This window comes from Palaemon carinicauda, chromosome 3, assembly GCF_036898095.1.
Source record: "Palaemon carinicauda isolate YSFRI2023 chromosome 3, ASM3689809v2, whole genome shotgun sequence".
NCBI classification, from domain to species: Eukaryota; Metazoa; Arthropoda; class Malacostraca; order Decapoda; family Palaemonidae; genus Palaemon; species Palaemon carinicauda.
In genome coordinates this window covers 144,845,114-144,871,584 of record NC_090727.1, presented here as the reverse complement: position 1 = coordinate 144,871,584, position 26,471 = coordinate 144,845,114, and the positions used below count along the sequence as shown (strand labels likewise).

At 38.2% G+C, this 26,471-nt stretch overlaps 2 protein-coding genes across 4 annotated transcripts in view; one reads left to right on the top strand and one right to left on the bottom strand.

The window, feature by feature from the left end:
- LOC137638589 (DNA repair protein REV1-like) overlaps positions 1-13,117 on the bottom strand; it is a 73,540-nt gene extending 60,423 nt beyond the window's left edge. For 2 of the 3 annotated variants that reach the window (XM_068370790.1, XM_068370792.1), the window contains exons 1-3: positions 12,943-13,117; positions 6,870-7,010; positions 2,408-2,534 (exon numbers count right to left, since the gene is read on the bottom strand). In XM_068370790.1, coding sequence (XP_068226891.1) covers positions 2,408-2,534; positions 6,870-6,947 — 205 coding nt within the window. In that variant the 5' untranslated portion in view covers positions 6,948-7,010; positions 12,943-13,117. The remainder of the gene's footprint in view (positions 1-2,407; positions 2,535-6,869; positions 7,011-12,942) is intronic. The other variant, XM_068370791.1, reaches the window with a different exon arrangement.
- Positions 13,118-24,452: 11,335 nt separating this feature from the next.
- LOC137637916 (uncharacterized) overlaps positions 24,453-26,471 on the top strand; it is a 9,922-nt gene continuing 7,903 nt past the window's right edge. Inside the window, exon 1 of the mRNA XM_068370024.1 lies at positions 24,453-26,471. This exon is cut by the window's right edge and continues 617 nt beyond it. Coding sequence (XP_068226125.1) covers positions 24,573-26,471 — 1,899 coding nt within the window. The 5' untranslated portion in view covers positions 24,453-24,572.

Genomic DNA, 26,471 nt, shown 5'->3' with positions numbered 1-26,471 from the left:
CATCTCCCTTAGAGGGGTGAGGTTTCCATATGTCCTACTAGACTTCCTCCAACTTGCCTTTCTGGACTGCTAATTCTTTTTCTCCTTCTTGTTAGAAGTAGTGTCAGAATCAGGAAAAGCTGGAAGAGGAGGAGGAGGAAGCTCACTTCTTACCAACTTTCCCCTCAGGCTCTATAAGTAGAGATATCAAGGTCTGAGCAACCATCTGAAAAGATAATCCACCAACGAGAGAAACCACACAGGATGCTTGACAGGAACCACAACACTGGGGGTCACAGGCCCTTGTAACATAGGCACAGGGATTGAGGTTACTGGCAAAGGGATAACACGGTTATGGGTGATGGGCACAGAAGCAGCAAGCACACGGAACAACAAGCACAGGGCTCAGGCATCTTCTGATGCCCTTTCACCGGCATCTTTTTAATGCCTTTTCACTGGCTTGGGCATTGGCACTATATCCGGTGGTGGGAACTTTCTGCAGGAGAGCTTCCAGTGCATACTGGTGGGTGGCAATAACTGGAGGAACTTCACACACTACCAAATCCTGGAAACCGTGCCAGTGCAGATCTAAGTTCTCCCCGCTCCTGGAGCATGATAAAGTAGTCCCAAATTATGCAAGAATTTTGTCAATCCACGGCCTCAGAAATGGAAAATCATAGATTTTGATACACAAAATGGGAAGAATTCCATTAGGGACAAGGCAAATGGCAACTTACCCAGTCAAATTTTTTACTACCTATTTTCAACACTTTCTATGTACTATACTTTTTTTTCTAATATGAAATTGTTCTTATGGATCAATAAAACATTGAAACGGTTTTAAAGTTTTAAAAAAAGTTCAAAATTGCACCCAGGATGGTGTAAACTCCCACGAGCAAACACTGCCACCATTGTATCCTAGCATACTATATGATAGTAATTTCCTGCTGTCAAAATCTTAAAAAAATTTTGGGTGAAATTTCCTCTACATATCCTCTACCAAAAACCCTTCAAACTGCTCCACAGTATCTCATCCTCTGTGAAGAGTTCTTCTGCACAGGGAAGGCTCTGTGAACCCTTTGAGGTTTCGGAGGCTGGCGGCTCATACATGTCTTCACTCCCCTTAGGCATAACAGACTTGGTTATGAGCACCTGTAGCACTTTGTTTTGAGATGATGATGATGATGATACCGATCATTCGTTCACATAGAGCTACATCATAAAAGTATGAGGCAGAGCCTTCTATCTTGGCCAAAGGCTGAGTAGGAGCCTTTTGTCTTGACCAATGGCTAAGCAGGAAATCCACCTCTCACATTCACCCCTCCATCTCAGACAGCGAAACCCCCCTAGAATACTAGAATAGACAATAGATTTGATACATTTTGTTGTGGGTGTCTCGCAGACTTTGAACAGCTTTGCAGATACCGAAAATCTAATTTTGAGAACTAGCAACAGCATAAAAGGGGAATTGCACAATACAATAGCCCATATTTCAGGACCATACTGTTTCAAGGGCCTGAGCCAGAGGCTTATACTATAGTTTCAGTGACCTACTGCCAATGAACAGGATGCTATGATCTGCACTCAAAACACAGGGATGATTTCAAACAATCATGGCTCTGCAAGATGCGCAGATAAAGAGTGGATCTACAACTGGTCTTGCCACAAACTGATTGTAGTCTCCAGAATCTTTCACTTGCACTTACTAAATTTCTCCTTCAATTCTATGGATGATGCAAAGCCAACAATGAACCATTCACTTTGTAAAGAAAAGAGAAAAAGATCAACTAGCCCTTGGATAGGACACCACAGTATATCCATATTCTTTGCAGCCAAAGACATAAGCGAGGTGTCTTTGACAGGAAAGTGGGATAACTACCTAGTTAATGAATTCAAGGGCTGTTCTAGCTCTGCTGAAGATATTCCCTACTTTAAAGGACAAAAGGTTTGTATACAGTGCAGTTTGTCATCATTATATTTTCTTCTGGTAAGGAGTAGGTATAAATCTATTTTTTATAGCCTTGACTGTTCTAAAAAATTAATCCATCTTTTTTCCACTGATTCAAGATTCCTGTAAGTTATATTTGTGGAGGGTTTCTTTCAAGTCACTATTAAAATGCAGTACAGATTTTGTATGACATCAGGGGTGATGCAGCCTAAAGCTTGAAAGTACAGTATCTCACAACCTTACTATGACCAATCTGCAATTGTGACTAAAAATATCAACATAAAGATATTTTGTGATCAATAGTGTAAATAATATGACAAAAGCAAGGCAAAAGGTCTAAATTTCTAGTTCATTACCTACAATGATTCTGATTCAACTCAAAACACATTAACACTGATAAAATTTATCTATTAAAAATAATTACAATACAATAAAAGAACAACTGCTGTTTCCTTTCAACTCTACAGTACTATTATTTACCTGTATAACCATTTACAAAAATGGCCACTCCTCGAAAGATTCCACGACGCTCTTCACCATTACCTATTTGTGCTGCTCGCTGAAACTGGTCCGACAGCTTTGCTTTTTTAGCTGCCATATACCCACCCTGAAAACAATTTAGTTATAATTGACAGGAAGTACTTACATAATTAGTCTTGTAGTGAATATCTGCATTCTAGTTGAAACAAAGAAAGTTCACCAGTGCTATTTTCCAAAAAATAAATATTTTAAACATGGGATTTTTCAAAACAACATACAGAATGTCTCAAAGTTCTTTAAATGGCAATTAGCTACTAGTTGGAACACTAAGGGACTTCCTACTTAATGTAAATTTCAAGGTCCTAAAAAGACAAATCTCTCATTCAAATGTGAATAAACAAGCAGTCTCTCTTTAAATATGCACATGATGAAAATGTATTATACTACATTCATACACACTATACGTAAATTATTGTTAACCATTTGAACCCTATAAGACTGTTTACATCAGGAATTTTTACTCTATTTGGCCCAAGAGGCCATTTTTTCGTCTAGTAATTTCCAGTAATTTTCCCATCTTTCTATATGCATATAAAACTCTTACACATATATACCTATATATCAAAGAAAAGGAAATCTATGCAGCTACATTATAAGTATTTTTTTTCTCTAACGCTAATATTTCTATGTGCTTAGAAGGGTAAAGTAAAACATTCCAAATAAAGGCCAAGAGATATAATGATAAATTTATTTGCAATGGGATGGAATTTTAAAGTTTTAATAGAGTAAATTATTAAACAGGAATTCAATATGATGAATCTGGAATCAAACTAGAATTGAGTCACTAAGTTCAACAAAATTTTATATCAAATGAACTCTGAAAGATACTAGAATATTGTATACTTAATTCAAAATTCCCTGCAATATTTTACTTGCCATATGTAGGATTAATATATCAACTTTAGCCCAAGATGAAAATCAAACCAGTCAGAATATTTTTTAGAATGTCATTACCCCTAACAATAAAAGAATAACTTACTGTAATTTTTAAATTAAGAACTTATAAAAGTAGAATGGAATTGGAAAAGTTTCAAATTATTGTAAAAAAAAAAAAATAATTAAAACTGTAACAGGAAAAATACAGTAGTAAGATACTAAAAAAAAAAATTAATAGTTTGAATACTTAACTAACCTCTCAAATTTAACATTTCAAATGATTGAAGTTTTACTCTGGTATTTTTATTACATAATGAGAAATTTTTAAATAATTTGTATTTTTCTTAATTATACAAATCTGAGGTTATTTACCACCAAGTGAGGGTAGAGAGGCTCCAGCTCAGCCCACACACTCACTCTCTCAACCACTTTTGACTGCTGCAGGACTTACTGGTGGAAGGTGCTGGCAGGGCAAGTATTTGTAAAGAACTTCAGGTTTGTATAGTTAGGAAAAATACAAATGACTTTCAAATTTGTCATTACCAACACATTACAAACCATCGTTATTAACAAAAGACTTACTTAAGGTGAGTGGAAATCCATTCAATTGGCTAACACTTATCCAGGATTGTCACATCTCAGAAGAGCAAGAGAGGAATGCAAATCCTGACATCTTGTGAACCTGTAAGTTTGACATACAGTGCCTGAGAAGTCAATAGCCTGGGTAGCAATGGTCAGTGAGTAAGAAACTGCACTATGATCAAGTACAGAGCAGGTCTACGGATGTGTTCCAATCCTCTGGAGTGAGGTAAGTGTCTTCGGCAATGCCATTGACTTTGCGAATGCAAACCAAGACCTGAATAAAGACTCCAACAGTTCAGTGGTTGGAGACTTAGGGCTGGCAGATTTCAGTTGGTCATGTCTGAGCAATCCAAATTGTCTATTAGGCTCTCCACCTCCTGCCTCACACCAGGCTGGGCCAGGGGCGGGTCCTAGTCGTCATCAAGAGGTACAGTAGGCGAATGAGACATGGGAGGGGCTTCCCTAGGCTGAGGTGACAAGGCAGCTGCTATGACCTGTTGAATGAGGGGGAGAGCCTGGAGGAACATGAGAAGGCTCCAGGGACCGAGAGGATCAAAGGCACTCTCTGGAGGTGAAAAGTCTCAGGGGAAGGATAGGAGAGGGTGAATCACCTGCCTCGACAGGGGAGAGCCTCTAAGACTCTACGATAGACCTCAATCTTGATCCCCTGCTGGTATGAGGATGTAAGGTGTCTCCTGGAGGCGGTATGATCTGGTGACGTTTATGCTACCACCGAGGGATCTTCTATAAATCCAGGCCAAGCTCTTTCCACAAGAGGTCTGATCTGATCAGCAGGGTTTCATATTCCCAGTAACATGTCTCTGATACCGAGACATGTGAGAGGTAGGTACTTGAGAATGAACCAGGACCTTAGACTAAGGTACAGACGGCGAGGGGGCTGCGAGGGAACAGAAGGACGATGTGGTGCTACACGGTCTAAGGTCAAAGGGGGTGTTAGGATTCCTCACAGATCTCCAAGGTTAAAGAAATAGCTGTCCGTAACTTCGTAGGACAAAACCGACAAACTCTTGGGCTGGGCAGATCGGGAGGCCATTGTAACTTTAACAATGTTGTGTATCCACTCCACATCGGGATCCCAGAGTGGATGATTGGGAGCGGGGTGGATGGGGGAAGTTCGTCATTGAGGGCCAATGATGTGAGAAGCCAAGTCTCGCTCACAAGAGGTGTTTAAATCGCAAGAGTGAGCTATGATGTCAGGTTTGCAGTAGCTGGTTGCTCGTGGATGAATCTCGTTTCACAAGACACAAGCTAGAGGAGGGATCACAAGAGATAGAATCGTGAGGCTAGACCTCAAACACGTCTTCAATTGGCCGATGGCGTCGGATGATGCCTGACCTGGGGAGAGGGGGGGGGGAAAGGAGGATACCAATAACTAGCCTCTCCCAACTCATCTAGGGAATCCTCTGCAACAGCGGGCTCCTCCTGAGTGCAATCTGCTGATGGTAGGCGAGGGCATTTTGCTGGAATCTATATGCCATCGTTATATAATGGAAAGGCCATTGGGTTACAGGAGGTAGGTGGGGAGGGGTGCTCCCCTGCTCATTCTAGGGCTAGAATGAGGTGGCAAATAGCTGCAAGTATGCTTACAAGAAGCTGGAGGAGGAGTCTGCTCAATCATGGCAGACCAATCGCGAACACGAGGTGTCTGCTGGAGTCTCTCACTGTGGTCAGTGCATGCATTCAACCCGAGGAGTGAACGAGCGAGATTGTTACCCCGAGGGGAAACTACCTGCAGGACCTCAGGTGGAAGAAGAGCTACAGAGGAAAAAGAAGCTTAGGGTGCATAGCCAGAGGGAAGGGGATCCCCTTGCTTGGCATTGGAAGAAGAATGGCCTAAGCGGACTTCTGCAGTTGGAGGTGGAAGTTGTGCTGAGCTCTTTGCTTCAACGCCTCCAGCAGTTTGTCCTTCAAAGGAGAATCTGAAAGTCCAAACAGAGGCCAAAGTTCCTGAAGAGCATTAGGGGAGGACTTCCATTGGGAGGAGTGTGCCATTGCTTCACCAGGGAAGGCAACAGAGTCCTCCGTGCCCAAGAGCCGTCCAGGAGTTAAATGAACATCCCTTTGGTCCTACCGAACTTCGGAAGAGTCCAAGCAAACAGAGGCAGGAAGGGGGGGGGGGGGGGTTCCTGCAGAAGAAGAGAAAGTCTGGACTTCTTGGGCTTTAAGGCAGAACTCGGAGGCAAAGAGGAAATCTTTCTTAGTTGTTCTAACTCCTGCGCCCGAACTGCTCTCACTGGAAGGATGGCAACTCCTGACACTCGTCGCATGGAAACGCCTCAGTGCAGGAATGCCCTCTGACACAAAAGGCAAAGCTAGTGAGGTTAATTATAGCCAGCTGAACTCAAGATGGAGGAGTGAAGCTCGTCCACTCTCCGACAACCAAGTCAAAAGTGGTTGAGAAAGTGAGTGTGCAAGCTGAGCAGGAGCCTAACAAACCCCTTGGCCTGGGGTTGGTTGCCACCTTCCCTAAGTTTTTATGGCTGCAAACTCCCTGCCATCAAAATGGTGAATGGAAGATTTATCATATTTTTGTAATGTACACTAAACTGTAAAAAATAAATCTATTTGACAAGACAGGGTGATAAGATACACATTATACAGTACATAAAAAATATACTACAGTACTGTACCATGAATTATCACAAATAAATCATAGTATTTATAGCCTCAATATTTCCCATGAGATTTTCTAGAAATGTTCTTGTCTTTACAGCTGTTCTTCTAGTCTAAGATTGAAATGGCAAGGAAATCATTGATAAAGGGAATACTAACATGTAAACCTTGACCTGATGGGAGTTTGGGCAGAAAGAGTACAAGACAAAAAGATGTGGAGAAAACTAATTTCAATCTGACCACAATGTAAAAACTGGATGTCTTTAATGGAATACAGTACTGTACCAAGTTAAAAAAGAAAAAAACTCACCTGCTCCTCAAATCCCGTAGGGCCATAACCTCTTCTCTTGCCATCCCTTCGCCCTCGACTATTTGATGAACGAGACATACCTACAGTATTTGGATAACACTGTAGACACAGCTTTCAGGGAGTTATAGTTAAATTCATAACCTGGAATACAAAACAGGACAACATACTTACAACAGTACAGTAACATAAAACTTATGCTATATAAGTTTAGCAGTTCCCATATAAATAAATACTGTATATATATATATATATATATATATATATATATATATATATATATAAAATATATATGAGAGAGAGAGAGAGAGAGAGAGGAGAGAGAGAGAGAGAGAGAGAGAGAGAGAGAGAGAGAGAGAGAGAGAGAGAGAGAGAGAGAGAGAGAGAGAGAGAGAGAGATTCAATATAAAAAAAAGCTATACTACAATACGATTTATATGTCACTTGATGCAACTGTCAAAAATTATTCAAATACTTGTTCTAGTATTGCAAAAGATTCCAATACTGTACATTTATTAAAAAGTGAGTATTTACTGAATCAATACAGATAGTAAATCAGAGATCACATCTAAGTAATAACCAGATCAATGCCACACACAATATCGTATTTGGCAAAGGGAGGTGGTTAATTAGTGTCATTTATCAAAAACTATTAAACCTGGCTATAACTGATCATGATGGACATAGATCTGTATCCCCTCTAAAATTAATTTTTTTGAGACATGAAAATAATACATTATAGAATGTTGTCAATAAACCGTTACTCAGTTTTAATTCCTCAGTCGCATTCCCTTCAATGTAACATTTTTGGAATAGAGTTTCTACTATTACCTGGTAGTTATGGCATGTGTCTCTTAAACTTACAGAAGTCCATTTCACAACTAAAATAAGAAAAGAAAATGAACTACAGTACTTAGCAAAGAGCATTCATGCTCTCATCTCTCAAGTGCGTACTGTATAAAGTTTATGATGGTTTTAACTAGTTCTGTAGTATAGTCTAAGGACTTTGAAAACTTTTTAAGATCTAATTTTCTCACCCTTCTCATATTGCTAAGCCCATCCTTTCAAAAGGGTTTGGAAAACCTTTCCTAGCAACAGAATTAATTTTCAAGGCCCTTCCTATAATGCTGAAGGCTCTTCTAAATTCCTTGCCAACCAGAAACCAGCCTTCTATTAAAGGGTTAACCAGCACACTGTATTCAGAAATACATTTTATGTTGAGCCCCTACCCGAGCCGAATAGATAAGTTTATTTGGTAAAATGGCACAGAGGTAGAGACTTAAGACATCTTTGCGTTCACCTTTTCCATCACCGACTATACTCTCTCCCTTACCAACCGAGAAAAATCCAGTTTCTCCTTTGCTCAGTGAGGGACCTTCTTTCCAATTCCATTTAACAGGAAAAAAATAATACTGTACTATACTGCTCCTAAGAATATGACAAATTTGGAAGTGATTTGTATTTTTCCTAACAATACAAACCTGAGCACTTTACTATGGATATTAGTTATTAGTTTATTAGTTCTGGCATAGGTGGAATCTAGACACAAACTTTTAACACGAGGTGTTAACGAGCCTCTCCTAGTTGGCGGGGGTTACATCACCCAGTGCGTTACATCACTTTTGGTTTCAAGCAGGATTTCTATAGGGAGACAGGTGATGGCAGGTCAAATATGAGCAAAAAGCTCAGGTTTATATAGTTAGGAAAAATATAAATTACTTCCAAATATCCTTTGTTCCTACACACATACAAACCCTTCGCTCTTTACTAGGCAAACTCGCCTTTAGGAGGGTAGAGGTCCGAAACCCAACTTGCTAGGAACTTGACCTAGGGTGCAACTCTGAGCTCATTCGAGCGTGAGAGAGGCGCCCTGACAACTCATGAACTCTCCCTCTAGTAGGCTGGAGAGTTGACAGCCTAAGCAATCCTGCTGAATGAGTGGAAACTAAGCACTGTGACTTGGCCAGACAAGAACAAAGTGTGTTGAATACGACTTCATACTTAAACCTACACGATACTAGACTCCTCCTCTCAGGGAGAACGTCGACATAAATTATACAGTATATCATATATCAGACCACACAAGGGAAATGGTATTTACCTGCAGTCGGCAGCAGGCCAGCTTGCAGAGACCTCCAGATGCTATGCCCCAACAGAGGGGAAGGTGAAGGAAAAAAAGGCCAGTCATTCTATCATTCTACCCATTCACCTCAGAGATATGAGGGTGAGCTCCAGATGTGCATTTGAGATAGCGCCTCAGCGCTTTCACAGGACACAGGACCAGTTGATCAGAATTGTCAGTTACATCAAAGAGACTCGAAATCCGGAGTGGCCCGAACCTAGTCTGTTACGGCTGGATTCTGAGTCTTGGCTAGAAATTCAGGGATGAAGCCGAGGTTTACCTGCCCCCATCACCTTGAATGGGCAATGTCGTAGGAAAGACAATGCAACCCACTGACCCTCTTAGAACTGTCTTGATAGTAGTCACAATTGGAGGTTTGACTTAGAGGTTCATATGGAGCTCCTTGCAGGGAATTTAGGCCATATACTACATTCCCAGGAGGTGGTCTAACTTTTGACGAGGGCAAGTAAGCTCTAAACTCTGTATGGGGAGAGAGAATTCTGTCTAGGAGGAAATGTTAACTCTCTTCAATCCAAAGACAAGGCTCAAGACTCAGCGATACCCTTTCACCGCAGAGACCTAACAGCATTTTTCCTCCCATAGGTGTAGAAGAAACTGCTATCACTGGGATAGTGGCATCATGAAGAGAGATACCCAATTCACAACACCAACCACAGAAGATATTCCAACTTTGCGTGATAGACAGTGATCGACGACTAACGGAGATTTCTAAATTATATCTTAACTAAACTGTAATAAAAATGTTACACAGGATTACCTTTAGGTGAATATTTTACAACAATTACACCTCCAATAATACAAGATCGTCCTCAAAGCATCAAGCTGATTGATATGAGCAATAAATTCAACCTCACCGCTCAAAGAAAAACTAGCCTATAGGACATATGTCTGTCTATCACGGCAATTAGCGTTAGAAAGGCCGACCTTGGAGGCTCGGTCAGGTCAATCTTGGGTCACTGTGGGAGGTTAAAATTTCTGAAATCATGCGTAAAACAAAAGCAGGCCTACAAGCGCACAGAAAAGAAAGGTTAGTCAAGTGATTGACACTGGCTTAATCTTCCTAAACATCTTAACTAGATATTGCCTATCCTAACCTTTGGTTGTATATATAAAAATAAGTGGTTTGGCATAATTACAGAATGTGTCCCAACAAACTACAATCTTAACATTTCGATAAGAATGTTGATTGTTGGGATTAGCGAAAGCATAAGTCCAAACATCACTAAATTTCTAAGCTTGAGAAAGCAGCTGATAGGCGAATGGAGTGCCACCCAACGGGTGTTATTCTAGTCGGGTAGGAAGCAATGCTTGGGGAAAATTTTATTATCGAGTAACTTGGCCCATACATTATAAAAAAATTTCACAACCTAACATTTCATGATAATTATTACAGCTTTATTAAATGCCACTGTCCCAACCAACTACAAACTTAACAAGATGTAAGAATGTATATTGATGGGACAGCATTAAAAGAGAAAAAAAAAAAAAAAAAAAAAAAAAACGCTTCATCGCCTGGGACGACACGGGCTCTATCTATCGCAAAATTTTGAAACTAAGCAGGAGCTACCCGTGACTTGTGTGCTGACCAGGGTGAACTTGGAACATAATGCCGTAGTAAATGTAAATTATATTATTTAAAAGGATAAAATAACTTCATATTATGGTATATCGGATCATAACAAAGAAAATTTTCCGGACTGTATTAAGAAACATATCGCCTGTCCCAACAAACTTCATTATACCCCACTGTTAGTTTTTGGTAATTCTATACAATAGCTCCATCAATGATAATTTAATATTTTTTTTCTGATGAATCACTTAGTGCTTTATCTGACCTTTTTTTTTGAGGAGGTTCAGTATTTTTACCCTTTTTAACCTTTCCAATTTTGGGGGGACCCCCAGTAGGAAACCAGGGTTTTGGGTGGGGAATGAATTAAAGAATCCATTTCAACATACAAATAATGTATGTGTAGAATTAGCAATAAACAAGGCCACCAGCTAACCTAAACAAATTACCTAACCTAACCTAGTAGCCATATCCTTACCTAGCGAGGGAGGGGGGGGGGCGCTTTTCCACATGCGACCCCCACCCCTTACATAGCCATATTAAATGAAAGACAACCTAAAACCCTTAGTGTACTTACTTAGGTTGGAGGGTAAAGGTGAGCTGCATCTTTCCGACTCAATACCCAATACACAATAACCTCACGAATGAATGAGCACCAATCATTTATAGTTTTGAGAGAAATTCTTAATTCATTTTCAATAAATTTATGACAAAATTTATCACCAATATAATTAATTACAAGTAACATATTAGATTTTATATCTAACTTTTCAAACCAAGTTCCCTTAAAAATGGATATGTAAAAACTACACCTTTTTTTCACTTTCTTCCTTTATTTAATAAGACATGCCTTCTGTCACACCGAAATGCCTTTTTGTTAATATCAAGTCGGCACTTAGAACCACAGGTGGAGTAAATAGATTCACTATCACTTTCAATATCACCATACTCTTGACAGTACTTTATTATTCTTTAGATGTTACCACAATTATGGAAAACAGAATCTTAATATTTTAAATAACAATTGAGACAAGAACTTGGGAGAAAATCCACAGAAATTGATGTCAGAGTAGATGGTAAATAAGAAACCGCACTAGAAGTTGAAGGTTCACACGCCTCCACGGCTCTCAAAAGACAGAAAATTTAGCAGTGGAAATTGTGAAGTGTCGAAAAGTGTTCAGTTTTCTAGTAAAACTGTCACCTGATTGGGTATTCAAGTCATGTGATTCTAGTTTTGTTAAAAAGCTAGTCACAAGTAAAATGTGGATAATCATCATTGGTTAAATACCATGACGTTTAGGGGACATCTTGCTACGTAGAATACAATCGATGATGTAATGACAATCTATGTTTTTAAAGTACAAACAAACAAAGGAGAGCTCATTCTGAAGAGGAATTTGAGAGAGTTATGAAGTCGAGGGACTTACTATTTTCAGGTGGGTCAAATTTAATTTTGATTTTTAAACCACTTCTATACCTAGCGCCACTTAAGATTTACTGTATATATCAAACAAAACCTTGGACTACCCTCTTTGTAGTGAAAGTACTTAAATTTGATAGCTTGCTGGCGGAGTTATTGTATAGAATTACCTAGTTTTCATGTTATCCCACACAAAACCCTGACTACCACCTAGGAACCGCCATTACTTTTGGAGAAACAATAGTTTTGCAGAAGATAACATCAGAACACAATAAAATTAAAAAAAAAAATATTGGGAGTCTTTGTATAGCAACGGACAGTACCTCCCTCGTGCATAGAACACCCCATAACCTAAACTTCTCCACCTAACCTAAACAGAGGGATAACACCACCCTGTAACTGACCTTTGACTGCCATACACTTAGCGAAAGGCTGAAAAATAAGGGAGTTATGGTGCATGACCATCATCATACATACAACGCAATGCAAAACTGGTTGGGTGGAGTCTAACGTAAATTGGAGCCTTTGTACATTAGCGGCCTTTCCTCTCGCGGGTATAGAGAACAGGAATTGGAGCCTTTGTATATCAGCATCCAGTTCCTCCCATTTCATTTAAAAATTGACATCAACAAACCTAAATTTTCCCTCCTAACCTAACCTACAAGCCGTGTCCTTACCTACTTATCTAACAGGGGTGAGCTAACGATCCCCTGCGACCCCCCCTTACATTGCCGTATTCTAAGTTAGCCGTAATCACACATGCAGGTGGCCGCTATCTAACATACACCCCCAGGAATTTTCTTTCACATTTTTCTGCAAAACCTAGACACGAACCCCCACCCCTAACCCAACCTACTTATCTAACAGGGGGGGGGGGGGCTAAGGTCCATTTGCCGGCCATCTTACCATATAATTAACCTGGGATAACCTTACAAACCATAATTACCTTTAGTAAAACAGTAAGAAGCAACATGAGGTTATCAATTCTTCCACTGGAGAACAGTGATAAAATCCATAGACTGAGCAAACCATGTCAATGATTTCACAATGAAATTTGAATAAATAATTTCTTTTGTAAACAACTCAATTTGGTTCCTGGTCAAGCTTGTAAGACCTTGTTTACTGTGGAGCTTTGGAAGGAGGGTGCGTTTGAGATCAACTTTTCCATAACATTTTTTTTTTTTACATTTACTATTCATTACATTTTAGACAATAAAATTAACGATATAAAACTTAAATACTAGGATATTCCTTGTATTTCCTTTTATATGTCTTAAACAAACAACTGGAACTTAATTGTATGGAAGTTAATTGAAGTCTCACACACTGAACGACGCTTAAAAACAGTTCTCAGAAACAACCAATTTCAAATTTGTTAAGTTCGTGATCGTACAAAACCCAAAAAGCAATATCAAACAAAAACATTAAATTTTATTTGCTTTCTAATATAAGTGGTAAATAGAGTTTTTCCGCTGTATATAACACAAATAAAACAGGTGCCGAATCTACGGACTGCCTTTGTGCAATAGAACGTGGCCTGAAGCTTCAATGCATGTCGCTCTAATAGCAGTAGCAGGTGTTGAAGCTGAATAATGTAGCATACTATACTGTAGATCTACTTCATATCATACGGAAATACAAATATGACCTCATAGGACCTAGGCAGTAAGACTTTTATGTAATCTTACAAAGCATGTAACGTGATAAGTGGAAAGTATTTAAAGTATAGATCAGAACCCAGGAGTTAGGGTTATTTCTGAAATCATCCCACCTGTCATTACCTGCAAGATACACGACGATACAGTAAAGAATAAAACAAATAGGAAACAGTATTCTTAATGACAAGTTGGGGATGTGTGGTTTTATTTGTATAAATGTTCTTTTTTTCTAAATTTCTCCTCTCATTTGCCTGTTTCCCGCAATTCTGTTTACTCTAGCAAAAATGTTGAGATGATCCAATGATGAAAGTGGACTGCGTGGTATTTTCATGTTGTTAGAGTAGGCTTAATGCTATTCACTCATTTGGAATTTATGTGGAAGATGGATCTCCTCAAGAATTAGAGCTGGTTAGTGCATCAGATGTACGATGAGTAATTGCTGAATTGTAGGAAGTAATACTGCAGAACTATAATATCAAATATTTGACTAAACGAATCTTCTGGGGGTTAGGCCTTTACGACCTTACTAGCCCCACTCTCAACAAACTATAGCTCTCTCTCTCTCTCTCTCTCTCTCTCTCTCTCTCTCTCTCTCTCTACTACTACTACTACTACTACTACTACTACTACTACTACTACTACTACTATTACCACTACTAATGTATATCAAAAGGGCTGGGAAGAATATCTGATAAAAGGAAAATGAGTGGTGATGATAGTGGTAGTAATAATATTAGTAGGAGAGAGAGAGAGAGAGAGAGAGAGAGAGAGAGAGAGAGAGAGAGAGAGAACACTAGCATATGAGCTGTGTCCAGTTCGCCGCTGGGTTCGACTTCAGCATCAGCTCTACCAGGGTCCTGAGCTCTACAAAGGAGGGGGTAAAGAAAAGTTGTATTGTAACTTTACTTATGTCTATAATAACAAACTGCATGTGTCCTGCAGCCGTCGGACTTTTTTGTGTGTCGGTTCCAGAAGAACGCTCTTCAAAATAAGCAAGGTCTATAGACCTTGAAAATAAGTATATGTCTCACGTACAAATGTGTAAAAGGATCAAGTTTGTTACCCTTCGTAATATGAAAGTTTTCATTCTAGACGACACCAGTGATAATAATCTCTGTACTAAATATATGAGTGAGTGCAGTTAACAAAGAAAAGTTTTAAATGATGTAGAATCTGATTATTGGAGAAATCATCTTGGGCAGCTGGATATATGGCCCTTACTGAGTGGAATTGTTAAACTAGAATATTTACGGAAAGAGACAACAGGTGATTTAAACTTTCCTGGGATTGTTGACTTAAAATAAGCCAATTTCATGAAGTTGACTCTCTCTCTCTCTCTCTCTCTCTCTCTCTCTCTCTCTCTCTCTCTCTCTCTCTCTCGACCCGAATGAATTATTGGGGAAAGCTGCGATGGAAAATGAAGTTTATGCTGATAAACGAACTTGATAATGTTTTCGTGTTTTCACAAGCTTCAGGAAGAATAACAGAAAAGAAAAATGAGGTTGGTAATGCACTTTAAAAACATTCTAGTTGTTGATACCAGGTCCACTTCTAATGCCAATACTGTAAATTCTGCTGAAGGAACCATCAGATATGATGTACAGACTAAATTAACAGCATGGTAAAAAAAAAAAAAAAAAAAAAAAAGTAATTGAAAAATTATGTATGATTCTAGCAGTCCCACCTGTGGCAGGCTTCTGTAATAGACATTGTCTCTCTTCTGGTTCTAGGATAAAATACCCATGAGGAAACAATCCCCCGAAGAAAAATCCCCCATGGAAAATACCCCCCAGCAATAATCCCCCTCAGGAAAAAATCCCCCCCCCCCCAGGTAAAAAATAAAAACGTATCATTAAAGTAATATATATTTTGATACGACAAGTTGAAAAAAAGGTGATATATAAAACAAAATGGCAACATAATCTATAATGTAATTAACCATGATTTAAAACGTAAGATTAAAAGATAAAAGATAAAAGTTTAGCAATTACTATTAATTTAGAAGCTAAGATTAAAAGATTTTCCTTTTTAAAAAATCTACAGTTGAACGATTTTCCAAATCATCTATAACATTTTTGATCCGTAGAGCAGAGTTCTTATATTGCCTTTTTCTGTTGCGCTTGAGATGACCAGCAAGGAACTGAGTGACATAAACTTCTTGTAACGCCTGATCTCTTCGAATACAGCGTATGAAAGTCCTAATATTAGGATGAAAACAACCAACTAATGAAGCAAAACTTCAATACCAACCTTCCACTGCATTATTGGTTTTTGGTACAAAACTGTAATACCAACCTTCCACTGCATTATTGGTTTTTGGTACAAAACTGTAATACCAACCTTCCACTGCATTATTGGTTTTTGGTACAAAACTGTAATACCAACCTTCCACTGCATTATTGGTTTTTGGTACAAAACTGTAATACCAACCTTCCACTGCATTATTGGTTTTTGGTACAAAACTGCAATACCAACCTTCCACAGCATTATTGGTTTTTGGTACAAAACTTCAATACCAACCTTCCACTGCATTATTGGTTTTTGGTAGCCCATCTTTCACTCTATATTGCATATTCAAAACACTTATGTTAAATCTTGCGGGTCTTCTGAATCTTCGAGTCGGTCTGCCGATATACTGTAAGTATCTTCAAAAGAATCCAGTACCTCATGATCTTCCTAATCGGGTGGTTGAATCAGTAGAACTTCAAAAGTTCAAAGTTGGAGCAAATGCTTTTTTGTTGACCAGGCGGACATGAGTCTTTTTATAGTTTATTTATGACATATTTGTTTTTGATGTTGTTAATAGTTTATATATGACATGTCTGTTTTTGACGCTGTTCCTTATTTTAGAATGATTTATTGTTGATTTGTTCTCTTCATTTATTTATTTCCTTATTTCCTTTCCTAACTGGGCTATTTTTCCCTGTTGGAGCCCCTGGGCTTATAGCATCTTGCTTTTCCAACTAGGGTTGTAGCTTGGATAATAATAATAATAATAATAATAATAATAATAATAATAATAATAATAATAATAATAATAATAATTTGCTTCTGCAGGTAAATATTCTGCAAGTACTCCAAAAGCTTCAGCTACTTCAGCTGGTATTTTGGCTTTGCACTGTGACCTGGATCGCCGTAGTTCACACTCATATAACATCACATTGTTGGCCAATTCCTTTTGTGTCACATAAACATAGCCTCCATAAACTATTTTCATTCTACCTTTGTTAGAGCTGATGAATTCAATTGGGTTAATGATTTTACATTTCTTCAAATATAAATGCAGTGGTAAGTTATGGCGAAGAGCTCGCTTGGAGGATCTTTGTTAACTAACTGATAAGACCAGGCTATAAAAGAAGTCATAAAACAGAAAGCTAATGAGAGAATTCGTTTTAAAGTTTTCGAAATGAAGTATTTAAAGTGAAACAATTGCTTAGATGAACTATTTCACATTTTAAACAAGTTCTATTCTAAAGTAGTTAGTTTTATTTCCCTGTTTTGAAAGTTTCCAGATGAAAGTCGTGAAGTATTTAAAGGAAACTGTTTGCATAAATGAGCAATCTACTGTTTTAAATACTCAATATTCTTCAATTTTTTTTTCATTTCCCTTTGCTTGTATATATACATTCAAATTTGTTGTTGGGGGATTTTTTACTTCAGGGAATTTTTACATGGGGGATTTTTAACTTCAGGGAATTTTTACATGGGGGATTTTTTACTTCTGGGAATTTTTACATGAGGGATTTTTTACTTCAGGGGATTTCTACATGAGGGATTTTTTCCTCGGAGGATTTTTTACTTCAGGGGATTTTTTCCTCTGGGGATCTTTTCCTCGGGGGATTTTTTACTTCAGGGGATTTTTTCCTCGGGAGATCTTTTCCTTGGGGGATTTTTTTCTTCGGGGGATTATTGGTGGGGGGATTTTTACATGGGGGATTTTTACTTCAGGAGATATTTTCCTCGGGGGGTCTTTTCCTCGGGGGAATTTTTTCTTCGGGGGATTATTGGTGGGGGGGATTTTTACTTCAGGGGATCTTTTCCTCAGATGGTCTTTTCCTCAGGGGATTTTTTACTTCAGGGGATTTTTTTCTCGGGGGATTATTTCCTCGGGGGATTCTTTCCTTCGGGGGATACTTTCCTCGGGGAATTTTTTCCTTCGGGGGACTCATTCCTGGCACCCTCTCTTTTACATTAAAAAATTACATAGTTAATAATCTCTGCCTACTAATATATACATATATATATATATATATATATATATATAAATATATATATATATATATATATATATATATTGGCTACGCCAACCTCCTTTCCATTATTATCATCATCATCATCATCATCATTATTATTATTATTATTATTATTATTATTATTATTATTATTATTATTATTATTATTAGCTAAGCTACATCGCTACTTGGGAAAGAATTATGTTGTAAGTCCAAGGGTTCCAACAGGGAAAATATCCTAGTGAGGAAAGGAAATAAGGATATAAATAAACTACAAGAGAAATAATGAATATTTAGAACAAAACATTTTAGGAACAGTAACAACATTAAATCTTTCATGAATAATCTATAAAAATTTCAAAAAAGTGTTTTTCTTCACCCGTCCTCCCGTATGTGTCTAGCAAAAAAAAAATTCCATATTTGACAGCTTCGTCAGAACCACAAGCAGATTTACATACAAACTAGGCACAAATATGTCCCGAGAGAGAGAGAGAGAGAGAGAGAGAGAGAGAGAGAGAGAGAGAGATTTAACTATTAACATATGAATAATGCCAACATAAAAAAAAGTAACTGTATTTTCTAGAGTCGTGAACAGTTATAGACTATGGGGAAAAAAAACCATTGAATTATATTTATTACCGATATAAAGATTGATATTTTTTCATAGTTCCATTTTTGGTAAATTTGTTAAAATCTATATACACTATTTCTTAAATCAACCAAAGGTGTTATGATGGAAATGAATATAATAGTAAAAATAGAATAATGAATAAATTCTTTATTCATGATGATGCAAGCAAAAACTATTTTCCTAGTATTAATACAAAGTAGACAATACTTTAAATATCAATTTATGAAAAACAACCAGAACTAAAAAAAACTGCGAAATGAAAACTATCAAATAATAAAAAAAAAACAATCAATAAATGTAAAAAGATGATATAATATACATTCGTACTTTAGAAAAGCTAGATATGCCATTTCATGTTTTTTTTTTCTTTTTTTTTAAATGGAACATCACGACAATGGTGAAGAATGTACGACGGGTAATTTCCCTAAAAATACACATATTTTTCACTGGCCTTTGACATTGTGGAAACATCACCACAAGATCACAAGCTCTAAGGCATGATCTGAATGCATGCATCTCTACTTTCTGTTCTTAGATGTCTCGTAAACTCATTCCATTTAGATTAATTATCCATTTCCACTTGTTTACAGCATTGGTAGAAGACTGCTAAATATATAAAGGTTTTGAAAGTGACTATAAGGTTGCAGTTATAACCTGACAAGTTTACCAAAACATATAACGTATAATCATTTTCACACCTGTTTTTGTTACTGCAATAGTGGCAGAAGTTGAAAATGTTTGTTATACTTATCAAGGAGACCAAGGCTTTAAGTATTGAAATACAAGTCATTATTTCAATTTTGTTCAGACAGATACATTGCACTAATGTTTTTTTTCTTACCAATTAGAGTTGTTTCGAAATTGTGATTGTAGAAATCGCATATTAAACAAACGATTATTGCTTGTGCTAAGTTAGATAATAATGAATCCCACAAATCCTTGGAACTTGCAGCAAGGAAAACTGGAAATACCGGAGTCTGGAAAAATGCCAAAAGTTTCTGTGTCATGTTCTTTGTTTATATTATATTTACTCTTTTAGATTTTATATTGTTCATTATTCTAGTTACTATTTAGACTAATATTGTCTCCGATTTTATTAGCGAGTAAAATGGTGATAAAACAGTGTTCCAAGCACTATTTCCTTCTTTTAATTTGAAATGTTAGGGGAATTCCAGACAATACCACAAGACTATCCAGGATGTTACGTATAAACGAGATTTCTGTCAACACTCCCTTCTTCACATCCCGTGGAATCCCTAGGTTGGCTACCCTAAATTCAGAATATTCCATTCCTTATCAACTTGACAATTTCAAGTAAATTGCATTAGAAATAATTCTATTTATGATATTATCAATTTAATAAGATATATCGTCTACTATTATATCACTAAGCATGCACTGTTAAAAATTTGATTTAAAAAACCGTAAATGTCTGGCAACGTTTATTCCAGAATTTTTACCGTTTTAAACGCCGGATTTATTGACGTAGATGAGTGATATTACGGTTACCAACCCGTAAAAGAAAATAACAAAGTAAGATAAAATTACGGTTGCCTGTACTTTACTGAAATACGGCTGAGAACAGTATATTTTTACAGAGAATTCCCGGTTAAAATTACGGTTTTTTTCTAACTGTATGAGGTATTATATCTTTACGGAGAATTACATGTTAAAATTACGGTTTTTTTCTAACAGTATGAGGTATAAAGCTTTCTGGACGATTTTAGAAAAGGCGAAAAAATGAGTGATGCCTTGCATAAGAAAAGCGGTGAATCACAGCAAGGAGCTGTCTGTTCTGGTCTTACGCCGACGCTATGAATAATTTCCTAAGATCAAAGTAAGCAGCTGAATGCGATGCAAGGGGTTATTATTACAAGGTTGAGTCAGGTTGTGATTTATACCGGGAAGAATTCCTTGTTCTTTTGGGCCATAGTGAGACTTGCAAATCTCAAAAAAAAGTTTAAGTTGCCTGTAAGTTGTATTATTATTATTATTATTATTATTATTATTATTATTATTATTATTATTATTAGCTAAGCTACACCCTTAGTTGGAAAAACAGGATGCTATAAGCCAAAGGGCTTCAACAGGGAAAAAATAGCCCCGTGGGGAAAGGAAATAGGGAAATAAAAATAAAAATAAAAGTAAAGTAATGGGCAATTATAATGAAATATCTTCAGGATGCCTGAAAACTTTAAAGCAATCAATCAATCAATCAATGAAATATTTTAAGAACTTGAGTATCCACCCCCTCTCGTATCCGGGACTAGAATCACCATGTGGAGAATATGAGGACTAACACTAAGATGTAAAGAAAAGAAAATATATGCATGTTACGAATTGAGGTATTACTTTAGAAAGTGTAGATAATTAAGAAAATGTAAATGCAGTAGCATAGAAGTAAGGAAATTAGAATGGCCAACCAAAGAAGGTGCCCGATATATTAGAACGGCTATGGAAGTTAAAATGAAAAGCAAACGAGATATTCCATGAGTGTAGGAGGTAGCTAAGGGCAATGCACTTTGTGTAGATTGCAACGCCTTTCACCTACACATCTAATAACGTGTCAGTGTTGTAAAGTGAGCGACGAGAAACTTGCAACCTGGAACATCCCCCTATTCTTTGTTAATTTTTCTTACCTTAGGTCCATACTTGTCTGAGAACTGAGACGTCCCATACCGTTGCCACTAGCATTAAAGATATAAAAATTTAACTCCCATACATAAGAATTCCTATTTAGTATGGGATCAAGCATAAACAAAAGTCGTGGATTAAAGGGTGACGTCAAAATAAGAATCATTGGAGTGGGCGTGGAAAAAAAAGGGGGGGGGGAGGGGTGGGTTGGGGTGGGGGGGGAGGGGTGTTTGAGCTTGGCCCTGGCAAGTCACGAAGTCGGATAGTAATTTCTGTCCCTCTACCCTTCCGTGTCCCCATATATTTTGTCCATTCGATTTTACAAGCAAAGAAAGGTAGACAGGACACTGCTGTACCAGATAATAAAGAGAGAGAGAGAGAGAGAGAGAGAGAGAGAGAGAGAGAGAGAGAGAGAGAGAGAGAGAGAGAGAGAGAGAGAGAGTTTACAAGGGTTTTGGATGTCTCAAAGAATTTTAGTCCATCCAGGGAGAATCCATTTACTCTTGGCTAGAGCGATTTAGTTTAATCATCTAAAGAGTTTTTTTTGATCTTGTCTAACTTATTCTTGGAACTCGAGAGAGAGAGAGAGAGAGAGAGAGAGAGAGAGAGAGGAGAGAGAGAGAGAGAGAGAGAGAGAGAGAGAGAGAGATTCAGTATGATGCACAAGTCTTTCAAGTGCCCATTTAAATTCACGGTAGAGCATTTGGAGAAGCGAGTTAATAAGCGGTTATTACTGGTGGAAACCAGTAATAACCTGGATGATGCGGCAGGTCTTCTTCTATTCCAATATAACAAAACACTTGTGCGGAGAATAAGAAAGAAAAGTTGGAGGGAATTTCGCTGGCTCCTATGTGATTATCATAAAAACTTGCATAACACAAAACATAATGGAGATCTTAAAAATAAGACTCATTCAAAGAAAAAGAAAAAAAGCTAGCAAGACACCTCAATCTGGATGAATCGAAAGAGAACCAAGATGAAAACGTCCCTTCTTTTGATGTTCTGCTGGATAGGAGATTGAGTCCCGCTTAGACTCGATAGTTTCTTGTATTGTCTGCAACCTCGCCATCCTTGTGAGCTAAGGATTGGGGGATTTGTGGGAGCCTATAGGTCTACCTATTGTCATCAGCAGCCATTCCCTGGCCCTCCTTGGTCCTAGCTTGAGTGGAGAGGGGGCTTGGGCACTGATCGTGTGTCTATATGGTCAGTCTAGGCCCTAGGGCATTGTGACTGTCCCTTGCTTCTGCCATTCATGAGCGACCCTTAAACAAACAAAATAAATTTAGCCAATCAATTTAAGTTTCCTGTTTCTCAATTCACTATTTCTACGACAACGTAGCATTTTCTCACGGGTTATCCTGTGTGACGTCTCATCCAACCTCGGGCCAAGGACAGCCGGATACATTAACACAGGATATTGCTGTGACTCACTACTTGCAAAGACTCCTTTTCCATAACATACTGCTGGGTTCCCCGTGTGCAGTAAACGCAAGAAATAACAAATTCATGCTTTATTAGTTTTCTTAGAACTTATCATCATCATCAGCCGTAATTAGTCCACTGCAGGACAAAGGTCTCAGGCATGTCCTTCCACTCGCACCTGTTTTATGGTCTTTCTATGCCAGTCTATACCCGGAATAATTTTTAGTTCGTCAATTCATCGTCTTCTCTTTCATCTGCTTCTTTTGAAATCTCAAGGGAACCATTCTGTTGTTTTCAATGTCCATTCTCATTATATGTCCTGCCCAGGTTCATTTCTTATTCTTACATGTTGTTAGAATATCCTCTACTTTAGTTTGTTCTCGTATTCATGTTGCTCTTTTTGTCTTAAATAACATTTTGATTAGCACGAATTTCATTTCTGATAATACTGTAAGAGAGGATCGAGAGGGAAAGTACAAATCCTGGAGACGTTACGTACCATCTCATTATTCGGATCGAGGTCTCTTTGCTCGGCACGATCATTAATACAGGGTTGCCAGGTTGGCCTATTTTCGGGCCAAATATTTCCAAATTTGGCCCTTTTCTTGCTAGATACCTAAATTTGCCTTTTTGAAATTGGTTAACCTTATATGCTATATTTTCGGCCTTTTTCTACTATTAGGTTGGCCTTTTAAAGTTGCAGTTGATCAGACGTTAGGCTTTTCTCATTTGGAAAACCTGGCAACACTGATCATTATAGAGATCAGAGGTGAAACAGACAAGTCCCGGACTAGACGGCAAATCTAAACATGCAGTTCGTAGAGAAAGTTTCGCTTTGTGTTTCAATACTAAAGTGCTTAGCTACTTCAGGTCAAATTTCTTTAACATTAGGTTACTGTATGAATGGGTGTTCTATTCTCTCTCTCTCTCTCTCTCTCTCTCTCTCTCTCTCTCTCTCTCTCTCTCTCTCTACATGTTAAAGCGTTTGCTCATGCACATTTGCAAGGGCAGCAACTTTCCTTTTTTTAACTTATTTGGCTATTTCACAGCTTTTGCATTTATACATGTTTCCTTTCAATCATTATCCATACTTTGTTTCAAAATTATCGACATTATTATTTTGGTCAAAGCCTCCTCAATAAATCTATTTTACTATGTCTAGGCTACTATTATTAGTAAACCCAGTAGTATAAAAAACCATAAATAGTAGTATGGTAATTTTCTCAAGAAGATCTAGGGCGGCTGATTTCCTCCATTGCGTGCTTTCAGTTCTGAGAAGCGTTGAGAAAAAGACGGGGTTTATTTGTTTCGGTTTTCCTATTGCTCTGAGAGAGAGAGAGAGAGAGAGAGAGAGAGAGAGAGGGAGAGAGAGAGAGAGAGAGAGAGAGAGAGAGAGAGAGAGAATCTTCATCAACATCATTTATTCACTTTTTCACACTCCTTTATCACACTCCCCAAGAGAGATTAGGTCATCAAACTTTTAGCTGGGGTCCACAAGGCACTAGAAGAGTTGGGAGACCCAGGCCTACATAGCTGAGGAATCTGAAGCGTAAAGTAGGAGATGATGAATGGAGGAGTATTGCATTAAAAGCTCAAGACAGAGACAACTGGCGAAATCTAACCGAGGCCCTTTGCGTCAAAAGGCGTAGGAGGATGAGACGATGATGATCTTAATTTTCATATGGTTTTTCACTGTACGGTATTTTGAGAGAGAGAGAGAGAGAGAGAGAGAGAGAGAGAGAGAGAGAGAGAGAGAGAGAGAGAGAGAGAGAGAGAGAGAGAGAGAGAGAGAGAGAGAGAAATATACCCACTTTGGTGAAAGGGCAGCAGCAAAGAGGCAGCAGCCTAGCAGGGCTTAGTAGTTACCTTGAGTCCGTGAAGCAAGGAAGTCGGGACTCGGGAGACTAAATCCATGCTTGCAAGGATGTCTCCTTCCAACTTACTTCTTTTAAAGATTTAAAAGCATCTACCCATAGAAAGAAATATTAAACGATACAAGATGACATCACCATTCCTGTTGATATCACTCCTTTTGCTTCCGGCAATATCTGGATTGACAGTGTCCGATTTCATTGAAAGGTCGTCGGCTTGCGCCAGCTCCTATTCGTGTAAAGATTCCAACGCATCAGGCGGGAGCGTATCAAAGTGCAGTTGTGATACCGAATGCATCACCTACGGTGATTGTTGTTACGATGCTCCGACTTACAACAGGTCTGAGCAAATTGAAAACATGCAAAAATGGCAGTGCATTTACGGGAGTTACATGATGACCACTTGCCCCGAGGAGTGGACAGATTCCGACGTAGATATGTTGTGTAGATCCCATTCACCTCTTGATATCGCTAGTAGCAAGGAGCCAATTCTACATCTGCCTGTTACCAGCAAAACTAAGAATGTGACTTACTCCAATTACTACTGTGCTTTGTGTCATTCCGACGTTGATAATATAACTCCGTGGAAAACAGAAATGCAGTGCTTCTTCCCCAGTAATAACAAAACGCTTCAGGAAAATACCGCCAGACTGCAAAGTCAATTGAACGTTCACGAAATCAGAGACTCTCTCACTCTCCAAGAAAGCACAGATCATCAGGCAGATGGTGATAAATCATTTCAGTTCATAAAGTCAAATCTTAAGTTTCATGACAAAAGGAAAAGGTGGCTGATAATGGATTCAAATAACAGTGACGTCATCGTGGAATGTTCTTTTAAGCTGGCCCATAACACGGTACGTCCTGAGAATTTGTGTAGCCCTTCGATAAATACTTGCGCTGCGAATTGGACGAACGAAGAGGTGGAAGATTTGTGTCTTTCCCTTTCAGCGCCTGTTGAATACTACAGCACTTATAACGAAATTTTAAACGACAGTGGCATCATCTATGCCGAGACATCCGCTGAACCAATTACATACAGAAATATGTACTGTGCAGAGTGCAATCACAATAGCATTAAAAGTCCTTGCATGATATTTGACCAAGAGGATACAAGATCCGATTATTTTCCAGTTCCTCCTCTGACTATTCTACTTCATATTCCCATTGGCATTCAGAGAAAAAACTTGCATGCAAATGTTGACTGCAAAGATGATGAAATTTTCAAACCTTTCTCTAATTCACACGATTGCATACTGTGCCTAACTACAAGTGAACAGTATATCGAGGGAGAATGCATTGCCAAAAAAGATAATATATCAAACAGTGATTATGGGTGTTCAGAAATGACATTTGGGGGTAAAGATGAAAATGAAACCGTTTACAATCAAAACACAAGTTCTTGTATAGGTGACAAAAGTACTTCCAAAAACGAATTATGTGGTGAGTTTCTAATATGGAATAACAATTTCCTGTCAAACACCCATTCCAAAATGGTATTACTAGACGATTTGGAGGTAAGAGCTGGATTCAATAACAACTATGAAACAATGCTGGAGAGTCCCAACCATAATTCCAGCAAAACTCATGCAAGAAGAGAGTGCCTCCCGAACTCAAGTTCTTTCTTACTGTCGGTGATTTCTCTTGTGTCTCTCTTACTTTCTATAGTTAGTATAACACTTCATCTGATAGCCTTCCTGTTGGTAAAGAAACTGAGAAACCTGCCTGGGATAAACTTAACCACCCTCTGTTGTTTTCTACTAATGGGATACATCGCTTTCCTCGTAAGTCCAGCCCTGGAACCCCAAACGCCCCCTTGTTACTTGGTAGCATGCGCCATTTACTTCTGCTTCATTGGATCCTTTTGCTGGATGAATGTGATAGCCTTCGACACCTGGAAGTCTTTCAAAGAAGTTAATGCAGCTTCCAGGTTACTAGAGTCTCGCAAACTATACAGAATGTATTCCCTTGTCAGTTGGTCACTGTCAATCATTGCCGTAGCTTTGCTGGTAGCGGTTGATAAAATTCCA